This window comes from Apaloderma vittatum, unplaced genomic scaffold (genome assembly GCF_000703405.1).
Source record: "Apaloderma vittatum isolate BGI_N311 unplaced genomic scaffold, ASM70340v1 scaffold4509, whole genome shotgun sequence".
Lineage (NCBI taxonomy): Eukaryota > Metazoa > Chordata > Aves > Trogoniformes > Trogonidae > Apaloderma > Apaloderma vittatum.
Window position 1 is genome coordinate 47,848 of NW_009736805.1, and position 13,180 is coordinate 61,027.

The window sequence follows — 13,180 nt, forward strand, 5'->3', positions numbered from 1 at the left end:
ACATTACTTGTTTGTGCTTTATTAGGCTCTTATTTGGCTTTATTAGGCTGTTTATTATTATGGCAACTGTCCTTGTTATCGGACAGTCATACAGAGGTGATTAATTTTCCAAATAAAGCACAAACCAAGAGTAGTTTGAATTCGATGCAGTCATGGGACTTTCTTGTAAAACAAAAGGATGTAAAACAGACGTCTTGAGGAGTGGGACAAGTTTAAGTCCATAGCTAAGAAGGGCTTAGATGCAGTTGGAGTAGGAGGTAAAACTTGTCCCTAATCCTCACTGTGTGACTTCATGTGCCTGATTTCGGATGTTTATCTCGCTTTGCTTCCTATAAAGGAAGTGAGCGGCTCCTGCAGAAGGTGATTTAGTGAACCTAATGTTTTGCTTCAAATACCTGTTGAGGAGCGTGTCTGTCTCTTTGGTCATACCGGAGTCTGAGAGAGACTAGCCTAGTAACCTAAGCACCTGAATCCACACCTCCACCATACTGACAGGAATGAATAATCCTTGAAAACTCAGCTGCCATCACTCTTTTAAAATATAATATGTCCATGACAGGGTTAAGGTATGTTAATAGAAAGCATAGGACAAGCAGCATTTCCGTCTCCTTCTCTACTCGTGCTCTGTGAATGAATGAATTGGTTTCTTTTACAATTCCCATTACCTCGGCACAATTAATGGAGATAGATTTATAACAGTTTCTGGTTTTAACTCTTTTTAGTAAGTATATAACAACAATGACTGTTAGTGCCAGCCTGAATTATAGGAAACATTTTAATGCTAGTATACATTGCATCTCTTCATATTTGCTAATTACATCTTTGAGTATTGATGAATCTTAAAGAGCAAAGTTTTGAAAATTTCCTGAAAAATGGTCAGAATGCGTGATGCAGTAATAAGTGTTCATGAAATATGCATGTAATGCAGTTTGTATGGTTAGATTTAGACCAGAGCTGTGTGCCCAGAAACTCTTGAGAGAAAGTCAGATTGTTGCTGAGGTAAGCAGCTACATCACTACTGAAGTCTTATTTTTCTATTTTTTTTTTTCCATTGAAGGTGCTTTTTTCCCCAAGGGGAAGGGAAAACAAGATTTTTTTTTTTTACTGCATTTTTTACTACATTGAGGAAACTGCAACATGTGAAAAACACTTGTGTGAAGTTTTTTTAGAGTTTCTAACTCCTGTTCTTGTGCAATGCAGGTCATGAAGGAGGAATATATTCCTCAGATGTAGTTTTTTTTTCTTTAACATTTAAGGTTACATTAAAAGGCATCACAAAGAATTGTTATATGAGGTATACCTGTATTACTGTTTCTAATTAGACAATTCACTTATTGTAATCCTGAGTCCTTACTTTTCCACAGACAGAACTTTGGGCCAGGTTTTCTTCAACCTGCAGAGTTAATGCACCCAGACCAGCAGCCACCTGAGGTTCAATATTCCTCCAGAGGGATGTACTCAGAGGAAATGCCATCAGTGGCACGGCCACGGCCAGTTGGAAGCACTGCAGGTACACTTCAGTTGAATATGCACTAGAATAGCTGATGCCTTTCTGTATCTGCTCTTACACTGAGGTCACCGTTAAGACAACATTCTCCTTAAGCTACTACGCCTGAAACGTGGTCCTTGTCTTCACCACCAAAAAAAAAGTGGTTTCAAATTGAGGTTAATTTTACGTCTATAGGACCTTGCAAAAGAAGGCAGTGCTTTGCCAACTTTTTAGGATCTTTCAAGCATTCATTGTGACACAGCGTATTTTCAAAAAAACCCTATTCTCTAAGAATGGAAAATTACGTAATTGTTTTAGTGTACAGCATATGCTAACTTTCCACTGCTGACTATTTCTTTTGTACTAAGTGAGCTAACTGCTACATCCCAAATCAGCTTGCTAAACAGTAAACTTTCTAAATACTTTTCTGCATCTTTATTTCTCATTTCTCTTCCTAGAAATGTATGCATAAAAGCAGGATCTTTTACCTTCTGATGATATTATCTATTGCTGCTGTCCCACGTGAAATCACCTTCCCTGATTTGGTTGTGAGAGGATTTATATAGCACTCATCCATGCTATCACAAATAAGATTCTAACATCACATGGCAATTAAGAAGCAAATACTGATTCTAAGACTAAAAGATTCTATTCTTACGCAAATGTCACAGTTAATTTTCTCCCAGAAAAATTATTTCTTCCTGAGGAGTTGAAAAAGACCAGAAATATGATCATATACTCATGTCAGAGTCCTGGTTTTGATAGCTGCTATCCTCTCCCTGTAAACGTTAAATGAGTGGGAATGCCAGGGATGTAGTGACTGTTAAAGTTTAATGATGATTATTTTATTATCTGATTCACACTGTTCTCTAAATGTTCATGTGTATTGAAAGTCTGGAGGCAATTCAGATGATTAGTTCCTGTTCTTCAGCGTTATTATATGCTAATATCAAATGTGTCAAATATTGTGTATTTTTGACAGGAAAATATGAAAGTGACCTAACTGTCCATCATGTAAATCACACTGTTGTTTTTGTCTTTTCCTCCCTTTTTGTACGTGCACACACACACAATTTTCTCTTGAATATATGTGGATTTATTAAATATGTTTAATTTCTAATTAATAATAAGTTATATTAATAAGAAAAATAATTATGTTTCCCCATGGGAGGAAATTCAGGAAAAAGGAAAGCTGGCATGTTGTTACATGTCTCTTGCAGTTAGTGGTCGTGGCTATCCTTGCATGCAGTGGGAGGGAAAGGAAAGGAGAAAGGAGGAGGTTAGCTTTCAGGCTGAAAAGGGACACAAAGTGTTCTGACCTTCTCATTAGTCAATGACAGCATCGTTTAATATTTAACCACAAAGTAAAGCTGAGAAAGCCATATTCTTGCATAGTTATGTATTTTATTCTTCTGGGAGATGGAATAGAAAGCAGTCTGGAGAGTTAGGGTCTTGCTAGTGTGATGCAAATAAGGGGTGTCACAGGAGCAAACGTCTTCTCTTTGCTGCTAAGTAATTTACATGAAAGCATTGCCAGGGCTTTCGGTAAACGCTGTTTGGAAAGGGCTGGCATGTTTTTGGAAATAAGTGCAGTCCATGTCCGAGATGCGTGTATCTCAAACTCTTCTTTCAGTGCAGTGGCAATGAAAAGCATCACACTCAAATGAACCGCACAAAATGTACATAACTTTTCCGTCTTTATTCTACACTGACAGCCTTCTTTCTGCTGTTTTTTTTATTAATTGCACAGAAACAGAGCTCTACTTTCTTCTTATCTCCTGCTTCCAACAAAGTTTTATGTTGTCATTTGTCTGCCCTACAAACTTGCCTGTGTATAAAGATGAACAAACAATATTTGCTTTTAAGGTTCTCAGATACAGCACCTCACTCAGGTGGGAATTGCTAGCAGGATCGGAGGTCAACAAGTGGAGATCCCCTCAGGCAGAGCAGGGCATGGCCAGCCGGGGGGGCCAGGGTGGCCCCAGTACCGTGGAGAGGATGAATGTGCTAGGCGAGATGCAGTGAGTACTGTGTTACACATTTGCATAGTTTCTGAAGTAGTGACATGTTCGGGTATTTTTTTTCCTGCATTATTGTTTGGAACTTTTTCCACCTGGAATACTTTCAGTTGCTTCTCTGACATTCTTTGCTTTGCTCTTCGAACCCCTGTTAGCTCTTCTAACTTTTGCTTGCTATTCTTTCACCTATGCTTCTCTCTAACTGCTTTCTCTCTCTTTACCCTAACCTTTTTTTTTTTTCTCTCACTTGAGGCCTTCACCCATTAATTGCAGTTCACCCAGTTCTGCTTTTGAGCTCCAGCAGAGGTGGATACTGCTTTCCATTTTCTTCTTTGAAATATGCCTCTGTATTTTGAGATCATTGTAAGTAGAAAACATTGAACTAAATTGTCCCAGACTACTGTCCTACTTTGTATTGGTATATTCTTTTGTCTTCTGTGTCAGTGCACAACAGCATGAGTCAGGGCAAAGGGATAAAGTACATACTTGCACATAACAGTAGAGATGTTTCTACACAAGTTTTTCCTCACCTCAGTCGGCAGGATGTGATAAATTAATATGTTTGCAGTGTTGCCTAGGCAGCCATTGTGATTTCATGTTCTTGGCAGTGGTGCTTCTAGAGCCTGATGTTTCTCATTCAGCCAGATATGTGAGGTTAAGAAATTACATGGTCTTTCCAGGAAAGATACTGTTGCCTGCTACCAGTCCACGTTTGATGTACTTGCATCCTGAAGCAGACTGACCTGTGACAGTTTTATTGTAGTACTCTTGAGAGTGACAACTTTGTGCTTCTTTGCTTAAACTACCGCTTTTCTGGTTTCTTCTTCGAGGGAGGCAGGAAGGATCTCCTTCTTTTCCATACTTAGGGCAGCATGTGTTCACTCTACTTGAACGTGCTTTGCAGTACTGCATAATCTCTAAATGGTTTTGCAAAAAGGAAATGCCGCCATTCCAAATGAGCTTGAGAGAGGAGCATCACAAAGCTTTTAAGAGCTGGACACGCTAAAGACAAACTCTACTGATACTACTCAAAGAGATAACTGTCAAAGCTGAAAGATTTATTGTCCAATTTAATTTCCTGTATGTTCTTGGAACTGTGACATTTGAGTGCAAGAACATCATAATTTCAGTTTACATTCTAGAAGAGCACTTGCACAAGAAATCTTAGTGTCTCTCATGTTCAATTTTCCAAGGCACCTCTGTGCTACTTTTCATTGCCCCTTCTTATCATTTGTCGTTTCTGAAAATGACTTTTCTTTTATAGATCTTTCCCACAAGTGCAAACCGACTGAGACTAAAAAACATGGTCTCCAGCTCATTTGTTTCCCCACCCCCATTTCCACAGTGATGTGTAGGGAGAAAAATTCAGCTAAAAAGGCTCAAGGGTTTGAGATTAAGGATAGGGAGGGTAATAATCTACCATTTAAGATGATGGGTAAAGAACCAGAGTGACTTGGAGAGAAAAACCTGGGTTTAATTCACCACCACCATTTACGAAGTAGGATAGTGAGAGGAATACATCAATAAATATGACCCGATCCTAAGTACACTTCGCCTCCCCCACCCCTCCCATCTTAGCAGCTACCTCCTTCCCCCCAAATCAGAGCAAGGGAATGGAGGGTGCGGTCCATCTGGCAATTACTTATTATCCATGGCAGCTCCTCCTTGAGAAAGAGGGCTCCTCGCAGTCTCTCCTTGCTGCATGGTGTCCACCTCACAGGAGACAACCTTCTTCCTCCCCATGATTCCTTCAGAGCCACGGTTCACTTCCAGTGTGTCGCCCACAGATGCACAGTCTCTCTCCGCTCTCATATGGGGCTCTGCACATACCGATGCATCTTGGACGTCCTCGCCACCATCGATTCCCTCAACTGGGAGGCAATCACCTTCCTGCCATCTCAGCCAGCACGGAGCTCCAGGGAAAGGTCCTGCATTGCAGCCTTCTCCCTGTCCTTCTCCTCTGGGACTCTTTTCCCCCTTTCTTCTCAGTTCCTTTGTTCTCCTCTCACCTCCCCCTCCTCCATCAGAAAAACTCCTCAACATTAAAGACAGAACAGCTCAAAACTAGATGGAACCAAAAGAGAGAGAACAATGAGGTCGTCTCTTAAATACCTTGATGGCAGAAGCGCTGCTTGGCCTGGCCCTGGCCAGAGGCAGGTCCCACTCCTACGTGGAGGTGGGGGAGGCTCTCAAAGTTTTGCACGTCTACCCCGGCTTTTACAAAAAAAATCCCACCAGACTCAAACCCATGAAAATGTTCAGCCGTTATTTTCTTAATATTTTTATTACTTAAGCTGCTAACGTTACAGAAAATTTGGTTATGAACCCATTATCTGAGATGCTGTGAAAACAGTTCGTTTTGGCATCTGTTACCTGTGCAACTTTCAAAGATTCATGGCCTAATACATTATGATTTGGCCACAGTTTGCACCTTCAGTCACCATTTCAGATGGGTACATGTCACCTCAATTCAGGTTGACTTTTTTTTTAATTAATCAGAGTTTAAACATTTCTTCAGCGCTGACAGAACTTTTTGCTCAATGGATGCTGCAGTTCCTATGTTACTGAAATGTGATACTTGGGGTTTTTTTTCAGTTTATTTGCAAACTGAAGTAAAAGGACGAGACCATGGACTAAAACTGAGTATGATGTCTCACCTGATGCCTACACTTTCATTTTCCTAGGAGGAATTCTGTCTTCTTTTTTTTTGCAAAGGATTATTCCCATTTGAAAAAAAAAGAGCATTATTAGATGAGCCCTAGTCTTTTAGTTTCCTACAGTTAAATAATTACTCTCAGAGTTTGAATTCTTTCACTAGGACAGAGCTCTAAATTTGTATTTTCTCCTTTTGGAAAGACTGTTTTACTTAATGGACTGACATGTTCCTTATGGCGCAGTATTCAACTGATCCTTTGCAAACAGTCTTACTGTTACCTCATTCTGAGCGAGTTTCTGAAGTCAAACTCTGCTTTAGATCTACAGTGCTCTTCTCACCCACAAACTCTGGAGGGATCTGTATTTGTGTTCCTACAATGGCCCTTTTCCTTACAGTATCCACACTTATTACTCCTGCAGCCCATACCTGTTTTTCCTCTGGAATATGACCACTCACTTGTATCTCCTGACACAAAGCCTGTGTGCAGGTCGCCATCAGTTCACTCTAATTCTCTATCTAGAAAGACCTAGGCAGCCAATTACAGCATTTCCTTAGGTGACACAAAATACAATACTGAGCAAGTGATCATTTGTGCAGCAGAACAAGTGAAGCTTAGTTTCTTACAGATATGCAGTGTCTTGCATACCTCTACCTCACTGCCACCACCTGGCGTCACCTCCTGCCCATCGATGATCTCCTAACAGCTCTCCACTGTTCTCCTAGATCTTCTTCAGATTTCCAATGTTTCTCCCAAGCCACCCTTATCCTTTTATTCTATTTTTATACTCTGGCTGCCCACCATAGTGTCTCTAAACGATCTCACCATACTTCGAGTTGTCTTTCCCATCCCCTAGCTATCCCTTGTGAGATACATGCTGGTTGGTAGGTGTAGCTGAGCACAGTCTTAACTTGGCCTTTCTGCCACTCAGAAGCAGATTCATTGACAGCATAAATCAGATTATGTCTGATTAGCTACCTGTTTTTATTAATTTTATAACATATAACTGTTCGTATATATACATGTACATGTGTATATATATTTATATGTTAAATGAAGTTGAAATTGACCACAGATTCAACAGTTATTAAATGGAGACTAATATGTTCACAGTGTCATGTCATAAATCTTCATTCCTTAAGAAGGAAGATTTAGTAAAGATATTTTGTCAATTATTTTCTACTGCTGTTAATTATATGGAAGTTTCTATGTAAAAATATATAATTTCTAGATACTATTTAAAACTATGTATTGTAGCATATATATGAAGTGTATTTTTGTTAGTAAAGTTAAAACTAGAAAAAAAAACCAGCAAAATTTCTTCCAACCTTTTTACTCTTTATTTTGCTATTTTAGTTTAGTATAGGTTAGGTTTCTAAACGAATCTGGTTTTGAAAGTTCTCAGACTTATGTAATTGTGCTGTTTTAGATGAGATCACAGAAATACACACTTCTGGGTTTTTTGAGCTATTTCAGAAAACTTCAATATCCTTAATGCTCAAAAAACCAGTCACTATCATCATCAGATGTCATTCTTAACTTGCCTTAAGAAACCTTTCTTATGGTACTAACTCAGTGCAGTATGAGATAGGAGTTGCATCACATAATGTATTTTAATGTGAAAGTAACTTGAACATAATTTAGGTTGCTGTTAAGACTCGTGTCAAGGAATAATTGCTCTTTATATTTTTTAAGTCGCTTCTTTTCTATAAACCCACAGAGTACTTGTCAGGGTTCTAACTCTAGGCTGCACATATGAATTGATTTCAGGTTTCACTGCCAAATGAATAATTCTGAGCAATCAAGAGACCCATTCTTCCTTTCCAAGAAGTAAGACAGGATGTTACTTGGAAAACCTTCTTTACCTATCATTCTTCTATTAAAGCATCTTTTCTGCTTAATCTCTCTCCCCAAATAAACTGTGCAACCAAGGAGTGCTGTACATGAGTTGCGCAAGAGAGTCAGTATCTTATTATTCATTCTACTTTAAACAAAATGGCTTAGATTTTATTCATTTCTGTTATGAGAGATGTTAAGGAGCCTACTCTCATGCATTTTTGTGTTCCCCACACACTGCTGCCACTGTCACTCCAGCTCCCTCATATCCTTCCTAGGTTCTGCTTTGTAATCCCTTCATTCCCCTCCTCCTCCTCCCCCCAAATCCTGGTAGCTGACCTTGCTGTCCTTTCTTCCCTCATCAGATTGCTCTCTCTGCTACTACTTAAAGCTTTATCCACAGAGAAAGATCATGCTCACTACATCATGATGACTGTGATTTGAACTTGCTGCAGCGATCTGCTCCTCATCCCCAGCGCAGACCCTTTTGAGAGGAGATTACGCTGCTTTTCTTCCAATTGTGCCTTTGGCAGGGTGTGTTCGAGTCCTTTGCATCCAGTGTTTTCTTCGGCTGCCTCTCAGCCTTCAGCAGCATGAGGCAGTAGGAAATGCCTGCTGTAGGGATGTCATTTGGAATTTAGGTTTTTCAAAATGTACCTTGTTTGTGTCCACACCGGGAGTCAGTGCTGCTGCTTAGTGTACTGTAAATTGGTGCTTTGTTTTAGTGTAACCAGATTTTTTTTTCCTGGATAGACAAGCCCCTAAAATGAGGCTTCTGTTTTGTTTCTCTGTTGTTTCGTTAGAAAGCGTATGTTACTGTACAAATGCAGAATTAACCCCTTTCTGCCCTCAAACAATAATCATCCCTAAACAGGGATAGTGTTTCTCAGCTGTTTCTCAGCTGTTGAGTTTAGAATAAGATCTAATCTTTCTGATTCGAATGATTTTCTTGTGCTGCTTCTTCTGTTGACTGTTCTTCTGGGCGCTGCTCAGTCACAGGGTCCTCACAAATACAGTCTGAACAGGCAAGCCAGGCAGAGCAGCAGAAGGCAAGAGTAGTAGTGTCTCTATTTATAAATGGTATGGAGAAATGACAGTCGGGAAGAAAGTGATTTTCCTGTTATCTTTTAAGAAGTTGATGGAAAGGCAAGGAAAGAGAAGCCAATTCTATCGACTTCCAGTTCTGTGGATTTTCTCCCCACCTCCTTCCACTTCAGTTTCTAAACATACCGTAGGTTGGAAAGGAGATCAGACATTTAATGGATGCTCAAAGAAATTTTGGAAATCCCTGACCTTGAGGCAGTCTGGGAATTTTGTGTACAGTTGTTGTTTTGTGTTCCATAAGAGGAATCACTCATTCACACAACAGAAGAGTGGCAGCAGATAGAAGCATCTCCATGCTGCTTTCCCTCTGTTCTCTGCCTTTTTGCTTTCTTGTCTTTTCTGGGATTACCGTGTTTGTTCAGAAGGTACAATAATGCTCTCTGCCTTTTTCCAGACGCATACGCATGGACACCAAGAATATTCCTCCTCACCAGTATTCCAGATGCCGAGGACTTCAGCCAGGCAGCCTTCGGCACCCCCTGCTCAGCTTCAGCACAACAGCCTTCAGGCCCAGGGCCTTTGCTACACCACCAGTTCCACTGAGGACCTCCAGCCAGGTCACTCTTCAGCCTCTCTTATCAAAGCAATTAGAGAAGAACTTCTACGACTTTCTCAGAAACAGACAACAGTGCAGAACTTCCATAGTTGATTTAGCATTCCCTTGCAAATCTGCCAGGTATCTGCTTCCTATGGAAGCAAAGACTTAGAAGAAATCAGCAATGTTGTTCTCTCAAAAGAATGAACTTTCACAGCTCTGTTGACAGCACTCTGGAAAAAATGAAAAAGGCAGCAAAATGAGGATAGTAGGGAGAGATGGGGGCCAAACAGGGGAAATCATCAGTGTCATCACAAGTAATATTAATTAATCTGCTAATATTACGGTGCTCCTCTTCTCTCCTTACCCTCATTCAGCCTAACAAATAAATAAAACCTTAGGTCAAGAAGTCAACACTCCAGCAATGAAAAAAATCACAGGAAGAAACTCCAAGTACGGTGGACTCTTTTTTTTTCTAAGGAAGTAGACGAAGGTTTGAATAAACTGAGATGACATTTTGCAAGAGCTTACAAGTATTCTGATCTCTCCAGTGTTTATGGGAAACTGGTTTGTGTTGCTCTTCTGCAAGATTACAAACTGTATTGGCTCAAAGGTTTTGAAGGTGTGTGATCCCACATAAGGATCACTTTGGTTGTCAGAAACAATGGGACTGTTTAGAATAAAAGTCTTTATGAGCTACCTGTAACAAACTGGAACAATAATTGTTATAGCTCTGTGCTTCCAAATGGAGCTACCCTCTGCACTCTTCCTTGTTTTCCTTCTGGTGCTGAAGCTTCAAGTGTTCCTTCATCTTTAATGTTTGCAAAGTGAAACATCGGCCTTGTATAACTAAGAAAATATCTGTAGACTCATTCAGGCTGGGAAAACAAAGCAAAACATTCAAACCGAAAGGGCTTGGTGTTTATTTGTTTCAAAATTATTGAAAACTAGGAGAGGACTACTCAGACACAGTTGAGTTTGGGAAAATGTGTATGTATATCTTTAAAAATACATTTACATATTATAAGCTCTTACAAGACCAGCGATAAAATATTGCCACTCTGTTGTTTGCTTTGTGGACAGAAACCAATCCAGCCTGACTGGTACAGGGTCACCAGCATTACATTATAAATTGATGTCCTAAATCATTGCTTATGTTTGGATCTGAATAATTTTAGTGAAAGTCAGTGACAGTTTAGAGCATTAACATAGGCTTAGATTTGCGGTTTTGAGACAGTTTCTATATTTATACTTGTTTCCACCATCCCTTTGGACAAAGGGTAAGCATTATCCCCATGGTAGGAATGGTACATGCCATGGAACTGTTTGTTGCTGTTTTTTCTAGAGTTTTAATTTAATATTACCTACGAATTTACTAATATTTGGCCATTGCATAACTGTAACTGACATAATACATGCGGAAATTTTACTTAAGTCATGATTTGTTGGAGTGTGTTTATTTTCAGATCAGACTAAACTAAAGCTAACAAACTGGCACAGAGAGAGAAAAGGGTAAGCTCAGCATTCGTGAGGAGGCTCAGGAGCCTTGCCCTAGAAAAACGAAAAGCAAAACTATTTGGTGCTACAGTGTGAGTATTTCAAACACTAGCAGATGGTAGTTGTAAAAGGTCTAATGAACAGTAGTCTACTCAAGAGATCATTGGGCAGTTGATCAGGGTAGGTATGCATTTGCCTCCCTTACTGGGGTAGAAATGTCACTGGTAAGGACATTTAGGAAGCGTGTACATAATATTGATTTCCAAAGCCAAAACTAGGAACCAACCAGCTGCCCACTGAAGTGGGAAGAAAGGCAGTATGTTTCGCCTCTTTATTAGGAAGCTCAGTTGTTTTTCTGTTTATCTGTGGTCATCAAAAGGCTGTATGAAATTGTTCAGAGGGACTTAGTGTAGCGAAGCAGTCTAAACTAATTTCCACTTCCCTGGCCAATACTTAAAGCCCTCATGGGCACTGGTTGAGATTTGAATGGAGTCAGAACAGCAGCATGGTTGTGAACAGCAGTACCAACAGGTTATTATGTTTTGAATTTTTTAAGCTTTTTCTTTGATAATCACTCCTAGGAAAAAAATAAAATACTGATTTTCTGCCAAGTTTGTAAACATGAATGTTGCCAATACTTCTGAAAAATGTCAGATTTTGCAGAATGAAGAGTGTATCAGGCAGTGTTCATTTGGTCTTTTTGACAGTGGTGAGGACTGACTGTTCCTAAACATTCCCATTAAAACCATATCTTTCATAGCCCACATCCTTAATTTTACGGTGAGGTCAGAGGCTGGTGCTTATAATATTAGCACGTTACTGAGACTTCAGGAAAATGTGGGCTTGTAGAAGGTAAGTTTGTTGTCTAGCTGCTGGTTCCAGCTGTTTTAGGAAGAACATGAAATATGAGCTTGGAAAGTTAGAGGTACTTAAGCCATTACTCATTCAGTTTTGCTAGTGATTGCAATGCTATTATAGTATCCCATCTTACGTTTGGAAGAATATCCTTTTTCTTATGAAGAACAAATATGTACTGGTAAATGAAAGAGGCTCTGGTGCAAAAATCCCTTTTCAAAACATTACAAGTTCATGGGGCAGGACAGTAAAATATGAGAAGTCAGAAAGCTGCGTTTGGAGGTTGTATTCTCAAACTGACTAGTGACCTGATCCACAGCTTACAGAAAATGATACAGTAAAAAAAGTAACACCTAAGGCAGCAGTTCCAAGGATGGTCTTAACAAGAGAGACCCACACTTTACTTTCTGTAGCTCCAGGAAAAGCTGGGTCTTTCCATGTGGTACAGAAAAGGACTCCATGGAATGCTTGTGCCAAAATGTACGTTTCCTCTTGGGAATTCAGGGGGGAGAAATCTGCAAGTTTGTGCTTGAGCTCTTTTGCCAGTTTTTTTTTATTGCCCTATTAAAAAGGAGAGGGAGGAAGAAACACAAACCTTTTTTTTCTGAAACTTAAAGTATCCCAATTTTAAGTATCTGCTATTGAATACACCAGTTTCTGAAAACACTAATCATATAAGAAGCTAGTACAGACACAGAAAGCTGTTACCAACAGTTACATCCATTTCCATCACTAAACCATCTGGTTTGTGGAATCCTCAAGCTCTTCCCTTTCTTCACAATTTTCATTGACATTCGTGTTTAGTCTGTGTTTAGTTTGGCATGTAGAAGAACTTGGCAAGACGAGAGCTACATAATTTTTAGCTTGGTTGGATTGCATTCTTTTTCATGGCCAAGATGTTGACCCCTAGCCTACTTCATATAATTATCTTTGGAGCTACATGACATTTTACAATGATTTTTCATACACTCAATTTGAAAGGTGGGGTACACCTCAATACTACAAAATATTCTCTACCAGAATCTAACACATCGTCCTGCCGGTGACTGGGCATATGACTCAGGAAAGGAAATCTTGGTTTTAGAAAAAGTGAATTGCTTAGGTGCTGAACTCATAACGTTAAATAAGAACACTTTGGAGCAGTACGCGGAATCTCACTTACCCTTTGCAACGGACTGTTCCTGCAGTGGTT

The 13,180-nt window shown here is 39.7% G+C and overlaps 1 protein-coding gene across 1 annotated transcript in view; it reads left to right on the forward strand.

The window, feature by feature from the left end:
- Positions 1-10,072, forward strand: part of KIAA1549 (KIAA1549 ortholog) — a gene marked incomplete at its 5' end in the record, with an annotated part of 55,162 nt that extends 45,090 nt beyond the window's left edge. The window contains 3 exons of the mRNA XM_009877100.1: positions 1,365-1,510; positions 3,356-3,510; positions 9,496-10,072. Coding sequence (XP_009875402.1) covers positions 1,365-1,510; positions 3,356-3,510; positions 9,496-9,750 — 556 coding nt within the window. The remainder of the gene's footprint in view (positions 1-1,364; positions 1,511-3,355; positions 3,511-9,495) is intronic.
- Positions 10,073-13,180: the final 3,108 nt, after the last annotated feature.